At 40.7% G+C, this 20738-nt stretch overlaps 1 protein-coding gene and 1 long non-coding RNA gene across 6 annotated transcripts in view; both read left to right on the top strand.

Annotated features, from left to right (window-relative positions):
* The window catches only part of LOC148222999 (uncharacterized), a 42771-nt gene extending 42287 nt beyond the window's left edge, over nucleotides 1-484 (top strand). Inside the window, exon 4 of the long non-coding RNA XR_015805025.1 lies at nucleotides 279-484. This is a non-coding gene — a long non-coding RNA (uncharacterized LOC148222999). The remainder of the gene's footprint in view (nucleotides 1-278) is intronic.
* Nucleotides 485-1748: 1264 nt separating this feature from the next.
* RET (ret proto-oncogene) overlaps nucleotides 1749-20738 on the top strand; it is a 78668-nt gene continuing 59678 nt past the window's right edge. For all 5 annotated transcript variants that reach the window (XR_015805121.1, XR_015805120.1, XM_088168889.1 and 2 more), the window contains exon 1: nucleotides 1749-1830. Coding sequence is in view for 3 of the 5 variants with exons in the window: in XM_088168889.1 (XP_088025015.1) it covers nucleotides 1785-1830 (46 nt within the window). In the remaining 2 variants the exon portion in view is untranslated. The remainder of the gene's footprint in view (nucleotides 1831-20738) is intronic.

The following is a 20738-nucleotide window of genomic DNA, read 5'->3' as shown; positions in this document are numbered from 1 at the left end:
AATGGTGGTCATTACTGTTCATCTCAAATTCATTATTACAGTTCTAGTTGCTCCGACTTGGCGTATTGTTTTCCCAAGCCTTATGGGAAGAAGATCTAACTTGATGAAGATCTAACAGAAAAGTCAAAATAGGTTCATTCGTTTAGCATTCCTTTAGGGCAATTTCTCGTACTTTGCCTCTTAAAGTGCTGGGTATTGTAAGCAGAGTCCTTACTAATCTAGAGGGAGAATTTCCTATTTGACTTCTATTTAAATAATCCATAGTAATTTCTTTCTAGGTGCAACAGCACTGAGTATCAATCCACTGTGTGTGTCTACTTGACCTTGCTTGAGCGTTTCAGAGTGTGAAGGCTGGGGAAGCCGAGCGCTGTAGCTGCTCATCTGTGTCTGAATCCTGACGACCACATCTCTGGAGCAGCGCGGCTGTGTGGAAGCAGCATCAGCTTTCGGGAGAGGAGTAGAAAACATCTCCTCGGCAGGTTGAAGATGCCCTGACAGGAGAGGCGCTGGGAGAGGGCAGGGCTTGTTTCAGCCGGCATCGCTGCGGCCGCGGTGCCCGGGGGTGCCGGGGGCTGTGCCCGCCCGTCCCGGGGACTGTGCCCACCCGTCCCGGGGGCTATGCCCGCCCGTCCCGGGGGCTGTGCCCGCCCGTCCCGGGGGCTATGCCCGCCCGTCCCGGGGGCTGTGCCCGCCCGTCCCGGGGCTTCCCGGCGCGGCTGCGGCAGCCGGGGCAGGGCGAGGGCGGGCCGGGCGCTGCGGCGGGGCCGCCGGGCGGAGGCAGCGCCGGCAGCGGCGCAGCGGGGGCTCTGGGCGGTGTTTGTGAGCGGCGGCTTTTTCGGAGTGCTTTTCTCGGCGAGCCCGACCTGTTAAAGCGTATTTCTGCTTTGGCTCGGTTACATCTCCCACCCCTCCCCTCGCCTGCGGTTTAAAAGTGGCGTTTCGCCGCTCAGCGGGACGCGTGCGTTCCGGGCTACTTTGGTTGCCTGCCAGGTAGCGCACATCTTTTACAGCATCCTCCTACCATCAAGCAAAAATTGTCTCCTCTCCCAAGGATTAATTATTCAACACGTTTAATGTGTTTCGGCTGACGGGGAAGGCGGCCACTCGGGTACATCCTGGTGCCGCAGCGCCTGTCCCCGCTTTGTCTCGCACCTGGTGTGTTTGCGCGGCTCGCCCGTCTTCCTCCCCCCGAGCCGCCGCCTCCCGCTCCTCCCGCCCGCGGGGCCGGGGCAGGCGGGCGGTGCCCCGGGACGCCGCCCGGCCCCACACCTTGTCCGCGGGGATGCGCGGGGCGGGGCCGGCGCTGCGCCCCTCGGCGGGGGCTCCGCGGGCGGGGCGGGGCGGGGGCTGCCCGCCGGGCGGGGCGGCCCGGGCAGAGCGGCCCGGCGGCCGCGGAGGAGGGGCCGGGGGCTGGCCGGAGCCGGGCGGTGCCGCCGCCCGGGCAGTGCGGGGGGCTCGGCGGCGGAGCGGGGGGCTTCGCTCGTGACTTCGCTTCTCCCCGCAGAGCCCGAGACGCGGCGGCACCGCCGAGGGGACGAGGCGCTTTTTTTCCCGGCCGGTGGCGGCGAGGCGGCACCGGACCCAGGAGGAGCGAGGGAAGGACCGGCGGAGAAGCATCCCGGCGCGGGCCGTCCCGTCCCTGCCCGGCTCCGTGCGTCCCATCGCGGCCCGCTGCCGCCGGCCCGGGCCATGGGCCGGCCCGACTGAGAGCCCGCGGAGCGTCCGGCAGCCCGGGCGGTGCTCCCGGAGCGCCGAGGCGGGGCCGAGCAGCGCGGGGAAGGAAGATGCGCTCGGCGGCGCGGACAGCCGGCTTCCTCCTGCTCTGCGGGGGTAAGTACCGCCGAGCCCGGCCCCCCGCAACTTCGCGGAGCTCAGGTGCCACCAGCCGCTCGGTCCGGCTCCGAAAATCTTGCCGCAAATAATCCGGATAGGTTTTCTTCGATTTTTAAAAGCTTAAGTTAGAACAGATGTGAGTTTGCTTTTCTCTGAATTTATGATGTGAAAGGGAAAATATTAAAGTATATTCCCATTTTAAGTTTTTAAAACATGATTTCTTCTCTGTTATCCCACTCCTAGAGCTTTTTGCATCATCAGGTAAAATACGTTTTGGATTGGTAAATGAAAATGACCAGAATATGCATAGTGATTGGATTGTAACTTAGATGATGCTATCCACAGATGTCAAGTTTCTAAAGCAAACAGAAAATCCATTATATCTCTTTTTCTTCCATATGGCTTTGTTTGCTGATGGATTTCTGACGTTTACATGAATAAATCAGAGTTGTATGCTAGAGAATGCAGTACAACCTTGCACAGCAAAAATGCGTTTATGGAAAAAAGTAAAGCCCAAACCAGCCCAGTAGTTCACTAGTTGGTCTGACAGTGAGTAGAGTGCAATATTAATTCTGCCCTTGTGATTCCCCATAAGTGTGTGACTTGTTCCTTTTTATTAATTCGGATTAACTGTATTAATTTGCACCATTTTAAACTACTTTCTGGACTTGCAGAGATTATAGAGCTTCTATTTAATTTTTTCTTTCTTTTTCTTTAGTATGCTGTAAGTTGCAGTTGCCCTTATTTTTTCTCTTCTTAATACATTATTATTAAGGCCTGATCTTTGTAAAATCTCACTGGTAGTGAAATCTAGGATATAAGGAAATAAAAATGTGTAGGATATACTGCATCTAAACACATCTAGTAAAAAAAAATAAAGTGGGTTGTATCCCAAGACATTTCACTGTCAAGAAGAATTAGCCATACTTGTATTGCTAATGGATGATCTATCATGCCTACTTTGCTTTTATCTTTGGCAAATCCATTTTCTTTAATGTTTTTGGCAGAATTAGGAGAAATGTAATTTACGTAAGTTCTTCAGCTTGAGGGGTATGTTTTCATTAGCCAAAATGATTCATAGGCATTTGCTTGCATTTGAAGACGATTTTCAGTGTTTTCTGTTTAAGCTGGGCAGATGAGCTGACTTTGATTCATGCTGTGATATCCCCAGATTATTGCACATCCTGAAGTAGCTGGTGTTAGGAACTACGGAGCTGCTTTCTCATATGGCTTTTTTTTTTCCTGAAGCATTTCCCTTTAAGTTGGACCACCATTTGATTTTACTTTCAGTTGTACAACTTTACATGAATTACATTCTGAAACTCACAAATGGGAAAGATGTTCTCTCTACTCAGACCTCAGCAGTTGGTAATAGTTTCAAATACTTTTCATTATTAAATGTAGCCAGAAACTGTTAACTTTTGGATCTGCCCATGGTTAGGAGGAATATTCTAGGAGCTAATTTATTTGACTAGACTAGGCTGCTAAGTAGATTTTTTTTTTGTATACTGCTTGCTTATACTTAAAATTACAAATATTTTGCTTATGTTCTCAGCTTTGACCACTGAGGCTTAATACTTGGTTCCCCTTAGTTTCTACTAAAACTATGAGAAAGAAAAGTTGTATACATTTATGCCCACACTTTAGAGTACTTGTATTCATCGTTATTTCAAGAAGTCCAGCTGTTAGCAATGTTCTATGGCTGTCTGTTGGTAGAGAAGCACTGCTTCACATTGCTTAGGTGTGTGACACTAATTAGCTTTTATGCAATAGGAGCTGAGTTTGCAACAGGGGTGAGATGAAGTGTTATGTCTTGGAGGTACTAGCAAAACCCGTGCATGCACAGAGTTCCCGTTTAGAAACACAGCTGTCTTAGGAGTGATGATGCATTCCCCTCGTGGGGAACGCAGTGAAACTTCAGTGGGCTCCATCCTAGGGGAAAGCCAGGGGTTCTTCAGTGGTAACTGTCATGCTCTTGCCACGTGTTGTGAAGGAATCTCTTTGAGCTGGGCAACACCTCATCATAGAGGATTCCCAGCTGAAGTTTACCTGCAGGCATACCCTTGCACTCAGTTGCTATTGGTACGTCTTTGGTTTATCTAAGTGTGAGGTTTTGGAAAGCTTAAAACTGCCACAGCTCATAAAACGTGCTCACAACAAACCCAAAGGCATTTTACCGAGTGAGCTGCTGCAATCAATGTGGTGAGCATGCTGTTAGTAGAAAGGATTAGCTTTGGTTATGTTGTATTGTTGGCCTTCAAAAAGCACACTGGACCATTTGTTCTGAAGCAGAAGGGTGCAGCCTTGGCGCTTTTGCACCACAGGCAATGTGAGTCTCCTGTAGGCACTGGTCTTAACATGCAGTAGCCTAGAAATAGGAAAAATAAAAGGAGTGTTTCCTCCCAAATTAAGGCTTCTGTCTCTTCTACCAATTAAAAGAAATGCAGGGTTTTATTCTGGAGTGCGCACACGTCTTTTTCAAAAGTTTTACATCTTGTCAGTTGTAGGACTTCAGGGTGTTTACTTGTGTATTACACTGTCTGGCTGTTTGGTGCTGGAGTTTTGATTTTGAAAGCTCATTGGTATCAAAGGAAGGCCTTGTTCAGTTAAATGTAGAAAAGAGTGCCTGTGGGAAAGACTTGTAAGGATTGTCTTGTCTGGAAAGTAATTTTTGTTATTAAAAGGAATACTTTTGATGAAATATTTCTTTTCAATGAGTAAAACCCAGTTTGTAAGCATTACACTATGCAAATTTTGTAAAATTGGAAGGGAAACCTACTCATGGAAATAATAGGAATCCTACTTCAACAATGTACTCTTGAATGCAGATTATTCAAACTTTTTTATCTATTTTATTGACTGATATAAAACTACTGATGAATGTACTAGTTCTCATACTCATTTATGGACTGTTTGGGATCGATTCTTACAGTGCATTTCCCTGCTGCTAGGATTGCTGCTAATGTTTTGACTGGTTACAATTTACAGCAAGTCCAGGCTCAACTCATGCATCCAGATCAAGGACAGACCAACTTCAGAAACTAACTGCAAATATTGACATTTTTCTCCCCCGAGTGTGGATATTTCAAATAATATTTGTATTTCATGATAGAAAATGGGTGCTTTCTCTGGGAAAAGAATACCTATGTGATTCTGCCAAATAAAAGCTCTCCTGTGCACTCATGCCTTTAGATCAAACCAGTGCTGATCAGATCAAATGGTGGTGCATAGACCATTGACTTGAGCCAGGAACTCATAATGCATAATTTGTATGCCTGTTCTTTTCTTTTTGTTTTTTTTTTTAACAGTTATCTGGTCATATAATATATGATCAGGATTTTACATTGTAAAGTAAAAATTCTTCTATTTTATTATAACCTTGACTGTGGGCAAAGGGAATCTGTGGAGGACCACGAGAAGCACTTAATTAGATCTTACATGTCTTAATCAGGACAGATCAAAGAGTTATGTGGGAATTTCAAACTTTTTCGATAGGAAAAAGAGTATTAATCACAACACTTTGGTTCTTTCCTACTTTGTTGTTTGTCTCTACCCAGAGGTTCATCATCTTACCTTCTGGCTCTTCCCCAGGTGGCACTTGCCCTCTCTCTGTCACCTGCTGCTGCCTGCATTGGATCATGAAACTGCTGCTTCACTCACACAGCACTCACTGGGATTCATCCCAGCATTCCTACCAGGAAGGAGCCTGGGCCCTCTGTGGCCCTCTAGGCTTCATGTCTCCCCTCATTTTACTCCCATTGTCACGTCCTTCATCTTCCAGTTTCTTCACAAATTAAATTTTGCAGTGAAGTTCACCTCCTGCAGCATTTTGCCTTTCATAGAAAGTAATTTACTGTGTTGGATTTTTTAAAATTCATGCTAATTGGATCCATATTTGTGTAATATTTAGTTCTCATTGTTTTGTGCTGCCTTCTCGAGGTGTCAGTCAGGGCAATGTGTGCTACTGGCTTGATTATTTCTTCCAGTCAGTTAGTTGGAGTCTTGGTCTTTGGCTTCCTTCAAGGGTTTTGTTACTATCATAGAGACAGTATAAAGGAAATGAATATGAAGATAACAAAAAGCCAGCATTTTAATGCTTAAAGCTCATTTGTTAGTCTTTGATTAACAGACAAGATTTCTCATAGCATTGTCATCAGCAGTCAGTCTGTATGAGTTTGGGTTAGGCACCTGAATGCAAGATGCATTTTCAGTAGCATGCTCACCATCAGTTTTCCATCTGTATGTCATGTCACAGTCCCTTACATTTTCGGTTTTTCTACTGAAATGACAGACACGGCTGGTGAAAAGACATTTATTTTGTTAATTTTCATTTCTTCCCTCTTCCCCAGTTTGGCCCTTGGCAAGAGGGAAAGGATTTGTTCACTTGTTGCTGTACTTTCATGCTTGGCTTGGCACTGCTGGTCCTGCTCCTCCAGGCTGCTTTGTCTCCCATAAAGCAGCCTAGCAAACAAATATGCCATGGGTTGGAAGAAATCCATGCTATAGAAGCTTGGTGTTTTCTGGAGAGCCTTGCTGTGTAAAGGTCATTTAGAGCCTGTCTGCGGTGAGGAGAGGGTTTGCTCTGTTCAGACATTGGCATCCTTCAGCTTTCCGGCTGAGCCCTAAGTGGTGCCAGCTGGTGATGGACTGCAATTATCTCTTGGTTTTGAAATGTAAAAAATTGCCTGACAGTGCTTATTGAGTGTGAGTATTTGTATCAGGAACATTGCAAAACTTACCTGAACACAGGTGGCAGCTCCCTATGGGAGCAAGGGGAATGTTAAGAGCATCTTCTTCCAAGATTGAGGCACATTGATGCTGCAGTCTGTTCTTAGCTCTTACTTTCTACTTTTGTTTGGTTTGGCAGAATCAAAGCTTAAAAATTCACCAAAATATTCTTAAGAAGCTTTGGAATTGTTTATTCTCCAGATGAATTTTTTTTTTTTGTAACTGTCTTATATTTTGGAAAGCAAGCAAGTGAAGCATTGCAAGGATAAATACAGCAATTACTGCGGGAGAAAGACAGATTTGAGGTTTGCATATTAGTTTGGTTAGATCAGGATTAAAATTCAGTTGACAGCTGTGCTACACATTTGCTTGTTGTCTCACACTCTCAGTTTTCTGCAAAGTACCACCATAATTTACTTTATCCTTAGACTATCATGTGCATTGTTGATTGACTAACACAGTTCCAAACTGGGCTGTATTGGAGCTGATGCAAAGTAGGGAAAACACAATGGGAAACCTTAGAGAATCTCTAGAGTGATAATGCATCAATGAAAAACAGCATTGGAGAAGCTGTAGAATCAAATCTATTCAAAGGCTTTATTTTTACAATGTGGTTTTTTCTTTTATTGGGGAGATATAATGAGATATTTCACAATGTTTTGGCAAAGTCATTGTGAGCCTTTTGACAAGTTTTCATGTAGATATGTTCCTAGTTAATAAAGTTATTAAGAAAGCTTTTGATAACAAAATAGTAAGTCAGCTGAGGTGTGAATAACCAGATGGATTTTGCTCCTTTGTGAGCTCAGGGTTTTTAAAAAATTGATCTAAAGTGATCGCTTTTTTTCCCCACATAAGAAGAAGACAAAGCTGGTTTTCTTAAAGATTACTTCATAAAAACGGCTAAATAGTTTCAGATTTCTGGATCTTGAAATGAGACCATAAACATACTAGGAACATTTTAACCTAAGAGATGCTCTGTAAATCTGCTGAAATGAAGATGATCATCAGCGCTTTAGAGCCTAAGGGAAAATTACAGTGATCGCAGTCAAAAAAGGGAATTGGAAACTTTGCTGGGGTAATAGTGCCAGAAATGTTGTTTGACTGAATTAGTTTAGAAGTTTGGCTGATTGTAAATCAGGTGATTGTAAAAAGAAAATGGATATACTACTCCTAATGGCTGTCTAATGGCTTTTCAGTGTATGCATTTAGAAAACTAATTAAACAATATATTTAACTGATATAACGAAGTTGCTTGTGTTGCTGTAATGGGTGGTTGGTTTTTGGGGTTTTTTTGTTTTGTTTTGTTTGGTTTTTTTTTTGTGTCCATTATGGCTTTTTTCTAAGTGAGACAAGTTTCAATCTCAGATAATAAAATTAAATCTAGCTTTTTCTCCTAATTCAGAGGCACCACGTTTTTATATGGACAATTCCATTATCTGTTCTTTTCACTCGTGAAATGGAAAGACTCATATTGACATGAGTAGACCAGAATTTCATATATCTCTGAAGCCCCTTAAAGGCTAGTTTTGCCACTGAATTAGGGCAGGCATCCTGTGGTCCTGTCAGTGCCATTCTGAAGGTGCCTTAGAGATGAGACTTAAATCTCCTCGTGGCTTAAAGACACTAGTAATTGTTTCTCTGGATTTGGGAAGAGTAGAAGTGTTATTTTGGGGGGTAGTTCTTTACCATTCCCGCTGACACTTTGAGTTTGGCCCCTGAAAAGGATGATGTAGGAGCAGCTTCCTTTGACTCCCGTAAGAGGTGACACTTCTGCACTGGTTGGCTTCTGGAGATTTTTTGTCTTTGTTGATGAGGTGCCTTCCATGCCCTGTTGTCTTAAAGCAGACACTGAAAAATTTTTCTGTGCAAAGAGAAGTAAGGGTGTAAAGAACCAATGGTTCACAAGGTGATGAGAATGGATTTGATTCTCTAGGTTCTCTTTCCACCCCCTTCCACTGTGTTGCTTAAAACTTACCTCTCCTGTTAAAAGTAGCTCTGTGTGTTGCTGCTGTGCCTTTGGGAGGAAAGTACTGACCACCAGTGCTCCTGCTGCCTGGTCAAGGAGAGTAATAATTTGGATTAATGCAAATAAAATGTAGCATAAAGTCCAAGAAAAGCTATTGTTTACTGAAATTTAGGCCATAACAGTCTGTGACTTTAAAAAGCTGATTAAAATAATAATTAGTTATATCTATTTGGATGGGAATACCCAGAGATTAATCATAGAATGATTAATACATATGTTTATGGTAGTCAGTTATCTCAGAAGACCAGAGGGTTTGAAATCTATATTTACTCTAGGGCAGCAATCAGGCTTTCTTTTACACAGCATAAAAGGACACACTAGGAAATTATATGAACACATTTATATTGCTGGATTGTGGTGTGCAAGACTGTAAGTCAAAAGTGTGCTGTTCATGAAATCTGAATAACAGCGAGGGGAAAGGAAGGAATCCAAAGAATTCTCGTCAAGAAAAGGCTTGAAGTTTCTATTTTAATAGGAAAAGGAGTTCATTTTCCAGAGGAAAAAAACTGCAAAAATTAAAATTGGGAGTAGTGGAAGAGAGTGGATTTGAGTAGAGGGCATTGGCTGCTATGTGAAATTGCATTGTGATGGCTGGGAAGTTCTGACAGGACCTTTGGAGAAAGTGTCCAACGCTGATTAATAACAAAACAGAGTGCTGCTTTAGCACCTGCACTGAGAAGTCATAATTTTGTAAAACACTTGAGTGCAACCTTCTCATATCTCTGAAGTACTTAGTTTATCCCTTATCACCAAAGCATTTTAGACTGGGGCTGCTGCATCAAAGTCCTGTAAAGAATTGCACAGTTGCCAAAGTTAAAACTCTCTGGCAGCACATTCAGGTGCCAAATTTCTCTTTGCTCCCATTTGATCTCAAATTCCCCTTTCCTGGTGTGTGCTGTCTAGCCATTGAAATGGCTCTGAGGTGGAGGATTCCCTATTGTGGGACCAACACACCAACAGTCAAAATAACATCTCAAATTCTTTTGCTGCGTGGATAATACAAAGATTAATGTAGTTTGGAAGCTGCTGCATGTGTAATTACTCAGGCATGTAGGTGAGGTTGGCTTGCCCAGAGCTCTCTATTGCCTTGGTTGACAATACCAGGGCCAGTTTGTTTAGAGCTGCTTTGGTGTCTTTGCCCTCCCTTGCCACCTGAGGTTTAGGTACCATGTTCCTGACCACCTGGTCACTATGACTAGGCTGAGGTACATCTGAGATACTGCTCACTGCCAGCATGAGCCAAGTTCTGTGTGTGTGCATGTAGCAAGAGTGGCTCTTTAGACTGGATAGGTTTAATGAGTAGCCTTAATAGTCCAACTTTCCTCAGTTATATCAGGGGAGGTGCCCTTAAACCTTTCTGTAGGACTGTTGTTTCCCTGGGCTGTAGATTTTTGGCAATGGTTTCTGGTGCTACCTTGGCTTGCTTCTGCTACCTTTGAACTGAGTTATGTACTGGGTGCCCCATTTGTATTTTGATAGTCACAGTGTCTTTGGAGAGAAATACAGAAACAGATATTTTTAAAAAATTATGATTGTCTGTTACTGCTTTTCAGAAGTTCTGGGTAGAGCTTTCTCTAGCTGAGCTTGTGGATGCTAATGAAGTAAAAAGGATTGAGGAAGATGATTTGTGTAAAATGGCTCATCCCAATTGCTATTATGAAACAAAAAAAAGCAATGGGAGTGTTTAGATTTTGGGTTTGAACATACACATTTTAAAGTAATGAGGGGAAACAATATGGCTGCAATATAAATTTTATTGCACATTTCAATTCAGCATTGCTGACATGCTCTAGATGAGAAGGCATTTTAAAGAATTTTATTGCTTTAGTAAACTTTTGCCTTTGTGAAGATTAGAAAAGTTGTCTTAAATTGCTTTGCTGAGGACTTTGTGGCTAGTGAGAGAATTTACAACATGCATTTTCCAGAATTTTTTTATTCAAAAAGGAGACAAAAGCCAAACCTTTAAAACTTAGATTCTGTATATTTAACAACAAACAGCATCATCTTAAGAGACTGTGGCAGATGACCCTTAAAAGCTCTGTGAGAACCAGAAACATTTATAAAAAAAATTTTTCTTACTGAGGCATTAAAGTGATCCTGTTGTTGGAAAAAGGGTTTTTTAACTATTTGTTTTCTTAAATTCTAGTCTAATAAAATTTGAAATGAAGGTTGGACCAATGGTTTTAGGGCAGTAAATGTCTAAAGAAAATACACAATAATAGAAAGCCCAAGGTTTTACTTACCTTTTGATGTTGGCCCTCCACCTTATTTTTTTTCAGTCTAGCTGTTGTAGATTATTTATATTTGTGTTTTTATAATTTTTCCAACAATTTCGTAAATGCTTGTTTTCTTAGCATCATGCAGTTGGGTGTCAAATTTTTAGTTCATTGGAAAAATTTTGTCCTCTATCCTTGCACAGGCAATTTTGGCATCATGGAGGAGTCATCCTTAATACCTGGCAATTAGAAAGCAAAGAGGATGAATCTGTACAAGTCTCTACTTTGGCCTTTAAGAATGTGTTTGTCCACAACACAACTTCCAGGGGACAATAAAGGAAATGTACATTATTTAAATATTTAGATCGGTCATGAAAAACTCAGCTTAGATTGATTATAGTAGTTACGTTTGTCAGTGTAATAAGACTAGTAACAAGGACTTTTACTTATTTTATAAAAATGTTCTACTGCTAAAGAGTCCTTATAACAAAAGATTTTTTTTTTCTCCTTTCCCTGGTAAACCCTGCTAATGGTATCTAAGATAATGTAAGAATTACTACATAGAGTCATACCTGACAGAGAAGTTTATTTCCTGGTGATGCCTGGCAGTATCCAGGTTTGAATGGTGCATTTTGGTCTTCATACTTCTTGAAATGCAAAGGATAATAACAAGAAATTTAGGAAATTCTGTTTTTGAGGAAAAATAGAAATGAGTGGCAATTTTTATTCACAAAGACAACTGAGAAAGCACAGAGTTCAAATTTTTCAGTTTAAGCAGAACTATTACAAAGGTGGGTGTACTGGTGGAAGTTCAGTAATGGTGGAAACAATCACTTGGGACATAACCAGTGATATAAGGAAACATTTTGGTAGCAGGGAGTTACAAGGATCTGTTGTTTGCAGTCATTGTGGGGTTTCTGTTAACTGAGAGTATCTTAAGAGCAGGTGGGACAGCAGTGTATTACTGTTGGTTGTATATAATCAATCCAACCTTGGATGAGTTTCTCTTGGAAACTTTTGCCTTCAAATTCTTACGGTTTTGTACTTGGGGTGTTAAAAACAGCACAGATGCACCTTTGTATGTCTGCTGAAGCTAATGTCTGGTGTTTGGTCAATCAGAGCTCCTTATGAGATCATGGTAACTTAGTCTGCAGTTAATGCAACTTGAGAGTTAATATCAAAATACTTACATTGTTAATCATCAACAGCTGAATAGACAGGATAGATGCCTTTGATGTCAAGACGAGCTTCTGGAGTTTCTGGTTTTCAGAATATCCCCAGGGATATATTTGATATATAGTGGTCTTTGTCTTCTCAAAAATCAATTTCTAATTCCATGCTCAGCATTCTCAAATCCCAGGCAGTGAGTTGGGGACCTCACCCTGGCACTGAGCATTTTCAATTAAGGCCTTGAAAAAGTCTGTATACATATGGCCTAACCTTGTCACCCAGAAGTACAGAGAGGGCTGTTTTCTTCAGATAAAAAATGAAATGCATTGGAGTGATGATGTTTGTTGAAGTACACACAGGATTTGAGGATCCATTTTCTTAAGAGTTGAACTGGATTTATGATTTGGTAGGCAGTTCTTGTTAAATGAGAATTTAATGATAGCAGAGAGACCATGAAAAAAATTAGCACTGGGGTTGTAACTCTTCTGTCAATATTTTCCACTCTGAATCCTAAATTGCAATTCCCAGGACCATTTATCTGACTTTGACATCAGCTGCTGAGAACTCTCCCTTTTTCAATGCAATGCTTTGTTAGAATTTGGTCTTTGAAGAACTGCTGCTTGTATTTTTCTACTGTTGGTTCTGTTTCACAATTAGCATCTTCCGCTGCATTCATTATAGTTTCTCATTTTCAATTTAAATGTTTACGTTTAAATGTGCTTAATGTAAAATGGGGTTTGGGACATGAGCTACTTAACTACTGTTGGTTGGCAGCATTGGTCTCATGGAAGGAGCTGATGATAAGGGGTTTTACAAAACTCCAGGGGAATGTGGTGCAGTCCTATAGTGTTATCCTATTTCCCATTCTTAGAAGATTTTTGTTTACCCTATACGTGCCAGTGTGACATTATCCCACTCTGAATGCAAGAAAGACAGAGGAAATCACTAAGAAGAGAAAAGATTATTGTTCTTCCTTCCAAGGACTAAACTCAGTCCTAGCTGGTCTTGATTTGAAGCAGAATTGTTACCTTGTCACCTTTTCTGGCATTTGGACAGAAACCTACAAATGTGTGGAACTGCCATTGAAAATGAAATTGCACTGGGTGCGTGATTACCTTTCCAAATGTCCTGATAAGAGAGTGCAGACACTGTCACAGCATCTGTGATTGTTTAGATATGTGATTTTGTCTGGGAGGAATGTTTTATTTGGATTTTTTTCCACATTTAACTTTTGAAAAGCTTGAGTCCAGTCTGTCTTGCAATAGAATGAAAACATTGAGTCTTAACTTTTTCTTTATTCATTAGAAAGATAGGAAGGAACATTGTCATGGCAGAGGTGATTCCGAGAAACTGCAGATCCTCATTTTTCCCTTTTCACACCAGACACCTCTTTCTGACAGCTTTAATTACAACTGCCCTTAGATACTGCCAGATAATGGGTGTGGATATACCCCTGGATTAGGGAGTATATTGCCAGAATGGTGACAACACCAAAGCCTTTTGTGCAAAGGCTTGCCTGTACCTTTTTGGTTAAATGTCCGTATAGATTCAGGGTTGACCACAGTTCCAAAATATAACCCTGTTTAGAAAGAATGAGCTTTAAAAAATTGTCAATGAGATAAGAAATTAAAATAATAAAACACCACAGTGAAATTAATTCAGCTGCTACATTCCAGTTTCTGTAACTGTTTTACTTGCCTGGGGAAATTTCAACAAAGTGGGTGTTAAAATGCTTGTTTCTTTTCTGTTCTTTATACCAGTTTTATTGGATGAGGGAAAACAGACTGAAGCTTAGGAAAATACAGGAAACTGTCAATGCAAAAATACTGTCACAAGCAGAATGGGCAAGATTTTCAGATAATGGTTTGCCTGTATGTTTAGTGGGGTCATAGGTTTTTTTAGCATTACTTAATGAAGATGGATTTCTCACCTAGATTTCAGGTAACCTGTGGGCTGCACAATGATTAAAACAAGAATGCAATTATCACTATTATTAATAGTGGGGATTTTTTTCCTTTTAAAGATGCTATACTTGCTTCTGGAAAGCACAGTGGGACTTACTTTGTATTCCTTTTGCCACCGTGACTTTTCCCAACATCAAGTTATGAAAAACACATTTGGTGACAACTTCCAGAGTTTGCCAATGACTTTGGAAGAAAAACTGTAAGAATGAGGGATTTTCCGTTTATCTCAGGAGACATTTACACTGAAATCTTAAAGTCATTGAAGTGTGGTCATTGGCAGCTTTCTCACTACTGATGTTTTTGCAGAGCTGTCTGGGTAAACGATTTTGGATTATTGTGGGAACAAATGGCCATTGGTGGGCATCATCATCTCTGCCAGGGTTGGGTCAGTATTTAACAGGGTCTTCAAGCCTTAGTCAAAAGTCACCTAGCAATCCTACCAACGGAGTATCACCCAGAAATTTTGCATGGGCTCCCTGTTTTAAGTATCCATGGGTGTTTTTTTTATTATAAATGTTGTATGATGATATATGAAGTGTGGAGTTGCAGAGTGACATAAAATGAGTACCCTGGAAAGTAAATAAGCCACATGGACTGTTTTGCTGATTTTATCTCCCTAAATAATGTTTCAGTTATTTTGCAAGTGCCGTTGGAGAATCAGGTGCATTGAAAGCACTTTGCATTTTCAGGAGTCTGTGTTTCTCATTATGAAATTAAGAGTCTCCTTACCATTACGTACACAGATAAATATGCACAAGTTTATTTGGGTTTGCTCTTTCTGGAGTGGTACTTCTCAAACTATGGTTTCCTTCAGTACATGACTGACAGATGGTGGTGGTCTTTGTCTCAGTGTCAGTGTTTCTGTATTGTGCCTCTGGCAGCTGAATATCCATGGGAAAATGTGTTACCTTTTGATCACTGGTTATTGAACTGTAGGTTTCTGATGGACTGTCAGCCATGGTCAAGATCAGAGATGCCTTATTAAACAGCTGTTTAGTAGTGCTTGCAATTAAAGCCTTGATAATAAACATGTATTTGGTCATAAGAAGGGGACGAGGATTGAGAGACATACATTGATACAAAATGCTGGGAACCCCTCTTGTGGCAATCTTCCATAACAGAATGTTTGTTAAACAATTTTGAATACGCAACAACTCCTTCCTCTTTTTTTTTTTTTTTAAGAGAGCTTTTTTTGTGGAAAAACTCAATTCTATGCATATATTTATATGTATATGCGTGTGTGGTGCATGTAAAAATAACAAGTTGAACAAAAAAGTCCAGGTAGAAAAGCTTCTGACTGTCAAATAGCTTGAGGGGATTTGCTGCTATTCTTAAGGCACAGGAAAGGACTTGTAACTTGCAGAAACAATGGACATTTTCATTATAGAAGGCTTAAAAATAGGTTTAAAAATAAGTTCAGAATCAGCTCTTTGTCAGAATATATCCTGTCTGCAGCTGTTAGGTTACTTGGTTTGTTTAAATATGAAAGTTGTAAAGTCGGGACTCTTCTGCTGGATCTGTAAGGTAAGGATTTCCTCTTTGTACACTTAGGCCTGTCAGGTCTGGTCTGGGCACTGATGTCATACTTAATAGATTGTATTTTAGCAGTGGCTGATGAACAGCAATTCCTGTCAGCAAAGCTGGATGCATTTGTCAAGGGAGAAAGTGAGAAACTGCCGTCTTGCTTCATACTGTCACATCTCCCAGCACTTGTGGTATTAAGCCCTGCTTCCCTCACACTCGGTATACAGAATGAATGAGGCTGTTTTAGTATGACTTCTGTTTTTATAGTTAGCTGGACTTTGAAATTGTCTCCTAAATCATCCTTGCCAATAGCATTAACTACCCCTTTGCTGGTAGTCAGAGATTATTCTACAGTAAGTTAAAGGGTAACTCATCTTCTTTTGTGATGACAGGAAACATGGAGGGATGTAAAAGATAATGGCTAATTCAAAGCAGAGCACTCCACTCTGCTTCTGGAAATCCATCAACTCCATTCAAACACAGATCTGAAATTGTGCAACAAACTTGGAAAGCTCTTTCCTTTTCGCTGCTTCAGTAAATTGTTATCTGGGGGAGGATGATGCAGATGCCCGTGAATTATGATGCCTTTCATTACAAGGGGGTGAATTGCACATTAGACTGGCATTCAGAGGCCTGGAGGTTTCAGCCACTGAGCTTTTGCTGCTTCAAAAAAGGTAAAAGCGTGATGCAAAGTAGATAAATGATGTGGTATTAAAGAAAGGTCTTTATCCCTCCTTTTCCTTTTGCAGCACCAAACCCCTGAAAATAGATCATTTAAAAATCTCGTGCAGAGATGAGTCATCCCAGCTGTACGGCTGGGCCAGGTACTGAGCGACAGGGCCAGGTGGAGCAGAGCAACAGCAGGTGAATTGATCCCTGGGTAAACACCTGTGTTTGCTTTTTCAAAATTTTCTTGTTAAAGACAGCTGCAGCAAGGGAACAAGAAAAATCTAATGTAATAACAAGGCATGGGAGGATGTTTCAGAGAGTTACTTTTTTCAGAAATAAGCTGTATCTGGCTCTCTTCACACGGCAGTTCCATCCATGCTTCCTGTTCATCACCTGGGGTTGCTTCTGCTAAGTGAAATCTTGCATTTGTGATTGACAGCAAGATTGTTGCTCCTGTCATTAGCTGCTTCGAAGAAGTGACATTATTTTCTGCAGATGGAGGTGTGGGATCAAGAAAACATGCATGCTAAGTCAAGAGCATTACCTTTTCATTTACTGTGTTCTTCTGGAGCAAGGCATCTTGTAAGACCTTCAGCAAAACACATGAAAATTCTGGATCAGACTGTTTGCTCATGAGGAAACTTGGACAGTGAAAAGACTGAGTGGAAACAGGAGCAACCCACTTTTTAAATATTCTGAAAAACCTTAGGAAACACTGTGTCCAAGATGGATTTAAAGACATGCTTGTGCTCTGGGGAGCTCTGGAGATGGAGGAAAAAGACCAGATTCTTCTGTTACAGCTATTCTTAATCTTTTGAGTATAGAAATAATTTACTTAGGCAGCATTTAGGTATGGCAGTCAAAAGCACTGTAAAAAATTATGAAGTAGATTGGTTTTGTTAGACTATGATTATACTTATTCACAACTTTTGATAGGTGTCATGTACTGTGAAGCATTTTTAATTTCCTGAGAACAATGTAACTTAAGATATCTTTCTTCACCAGGCCATTTGATGTATTAGAAAAGTGCAAGATCTTTGTAGTGCAGACTTTGTTAGTGGTTCTTGTGTACTATTCCTGCTCTGAAAAAGTGGAAGCACTTTTATATTCCTGATGCATGTTTTAACATGCTACATACAGTATATCTTATACATGCTACATACATTTTATATTTCTATATAAGGTCTTTCAGACATAAATAAACCAAATACTCAATGCTATCCCTCCACAATCATTGTAAAGGAGAGTAGGAGTTGCCTTACTGAAGCGTTTTTTCTTCCTACGCTGCCACATGCAAAAGAGATTTATAGAAAATAGAGAAAACAACACTGATGAGAGAAACAGATTTACAGTGAAAGCCACTATCACAATATAGCTGCACTGTTTAGCAAACACCTTATGGAAGACAATACAATGTGCCAGCAAGACTGCTTTTATTTTACAGTATTTCTTTACAAGCTAATAGACGGTGCACTTGATAAAATTAATCTCGTTATGATAGATGTATTGTCGTTCCAGGTAAGTTTTACTAAATGAATTAATTTGGTTCATTTACTCCTTACAAAGTCAATATATTACTTGAGAATTAAGCAATTCTTTGCTGTCTGTGTGTTAAATTATTAAGGACGAGGGGGAAAGTAGATAAATAAATGAACTAGTAGGAGATAAGATAGGCATCCACCAAAGAGTTTAAATTTTGTCAAACATTGACAAGCACTACTGCCTTCATAGGGCTTGGATCAATCCTAATGACTCACACCCTGAAGAAAAAAAGAATAAAATTAAAAATGCCTGAATGTTTGCATCCACGGGCTTATTATCCATGATAAATTAGGGAAGGTTATCTTGCACAAATTCAGCTATTGTCTGAAAAGTTTATAGCTGTTTAATAAAACAAGTAATTGGTATTATTTTCTTGCAAGGATGCACTTTTTTCTCCAGCTAGTAGGCTTCCATGATTCTGACTTGTACGGTTCAGGTGCTTTTATTGGCAGCTTTCATGATTTGTGGCTTGCTGAGTGACATTTTATTTCCTATTCAAGGTAGTAACAGCTTACAGTCTTCAATTAATCACTTTTATAAGTAAAACTGCACTGGGTATTTCTAGTGCAATATTCAGGCCAGGTTCCTTGAGAGATCCAAATTGCCAAGAAAACCATGTGGATGAGCACAGTCTAGTGCGTGCAGATACATACGAGCCAGAGAGGATTAAAGGAGGCGGCTGTAGCTGTAATGTCTAGACTAGCATTTGTAACTGCTAATACACTGCTAATATGGGTCTGTTTTTTCAAACAAAGGTGTTCAGAGGGAGCTTAAGGTCTATTATGAGTTTTCCTCCTGTGACAGAAGTGAAATAACTTTGGGTAGAATCAAGCTTTGTGGATTTCAGCTGCAAAACTCTCATTAAGTTTTATTTCACCTTTTGTGTTGGTTTTGAGACCCTGTCAGAATTGCATTTGGCACAGAAGAGCAGTGAGTTCATTGAAGAAATAGAGAGTTTTAAAAAGCATGATTGCTTTTACAGTCTAGTGGTGTGTAGCCTGACAGGACAAGTGTCTGTGCCCAGAGACTCTGTAGTTCATATCCCTGAACTGATGATTAGATTTAATTTCTTAATAAAAACATTGAGTGTGGTTTAGGGAAAATGTTGCAGTGAGATGATTAGTGGTGGAATGAAGAGACGTGCTCTTACTGGAATTCAAGTGCCTTCCTCTGATTTTAAGGCATAGTGATGAATATGCTGCTGCTAATGTGTGGTTTTCACTCTTAGCCTTGGAAGTCAAGGAACACTGAAGAGGCGTGAATATAAAAGCCTGAGGAATTAAACTGGTGTAGGTATCTGAAGGGAGGTTTGCTCATACTTGGGAGAATAATGGCAAGTTGAATGAACAGGTTCTTGTCAGAGCTGCTGCTATCAGGATTCTTCATGTGGGAAAGAATAACCTCCACGATCTCATGGGATTTTGGCTTCTGAGAGGGCAACACACTGGCTTGTCAAGAAGAGCTTGACAGCTACAGAGGACAAAATGTCAGATGAGGAGTTAGGAAAAATGGTTTCCTTTTCATGTCAGTTTTTGGCCAAATTTCTTCCACTTTACCCGTTATTTCCCCCTCCGATTTATGGCAGTGGAGATCCAATATTGTAAAAGCTCTTTGTGGTCTGTGAATGGAAAAGTACTCTTAGTTCTAGTAACTAAATATTACAGTCTTCTTGTTTGCTATTCTCAAATCTTACTGTAATTTTTTAACTATTTCAGTATAAAGGTTAGTGAAAAATCATCTTTGTTTCTCTAAAGAGATATTTCTGATCAATTTCATCATGTGAGACACTGCAACAGTGAAGGAATGGTGGAAACCGATAAATGCTGTTAATCCAGGCTTTTGTTGGTTTAAGTAGGATTCTCTCTTGTGTATTTCCTCCATTTGGAAGAATCAGGCAGTACTTTAGCCTGTTGTAATATGGCGTTTATTTAAAGGCAGGATTCCAAATATATTTGTTGGCTTTTCTCCTGAATCATGACTGTAACAGGGACATGGATACCTTAGAGAGCTAAATATCCTGCAGTCTGGTTTGCTACTGATGTGCATACATAATTTCCACTGACAGTAATGGGAGTTACATGTGTATAGAAAACAAAACAGACCCTTAAAAAATGTTGGTCAAGTAATAAAAGCTGGTCTAAAGAAAGGGTGGAAATAGAGTGGGAGGGAGACTTTTTTTATTTTTTCAACTTGCGTTGTCTTATCCTCACTCCACTCATGTTAGCTTAATATTATTTTTATGGATTCCATCCTGATCTATTACGGCATGAGAGGTAAGGCAACGTCCATGTGAAATAGGTAAATAGAAGAAGATTTTAAAATACATTTACTCCCTTTCCCAGCTCCCAGAGGAGTGAGAATTTTCCCTGTATGGTGGTGGTACCACGTAAGAGCCTGCCCTACCTATGTGCTACTGAAACTCTTTTTTATTATGCAGGAAACTGTAGTGCTGCCCCCGCAGCAAGGGCAGGGCTGCAGAGCCCCCTGCCAATGAGTTAGCACATCCCAGCAGCAGCCAGCATCCAAAATGTGAAACTGGCTATACCCGTGTGTTTAATGGGAACTCTGCTGTCCTTCGCATGCTGTGTGTCACTTTGAACTCTGAAAATGAGAAATGTAACTTCTCTGAGGCTGTCAGGACTTTGAGTGTTTTCCTTGAGCTTCATTGAGAAGGGTGAAGCAAATTCCTGGATAGTTAGAGCCGGTGCTCTGTAGTCTATCCCTTAATTAAATTCTCTGCAACCTGTGTGTTTTCATTGTTAATCAATGGACATTTGTCTTCAGAAGTAACTCATCTGAGGAGTGTAAGAAAGGATAAAACTGTTCAAAACCTTAAATGTTACACAAAAGACATAAAAATAAAATTGTCCTTTCCAAAATAGCTGAGCATTATGGCATCTTAATAAAGGGAGTGCCAGAATATGTTCTCCTAATAAACCTCAGTAAAACCTCTAAAAATAACTACACAGATATATTCTAAGTTGATTACCAGTAATTGAACTGACTTAATGTAGTTGGATGATGTCATGTAAAATATTCCTCTAAAGTAATTTCTGTAGACAAGGC

The sequence above is a fragment of the Sturnus vulgaris genome, chromosome 8 (genome assembly GCF_052056855.1).
Source record: "Sturnus vulgaris isolate bStuVul1 chromosome 8, bStuVul1.hap1, whole genome shotgun sequence".
Classification (NCBI taxonomy): domain Eukaryota; kingdom Metazoa; phylum Chordata; class Aves; order Passeriformes; family Sturnidae; genus Sturnus; species Sturnus vulgaris.
Note: the sequence above shows the minus strand (reverse complement) of the source record. Positions and strands in the feature narration are given on the sequence as shown.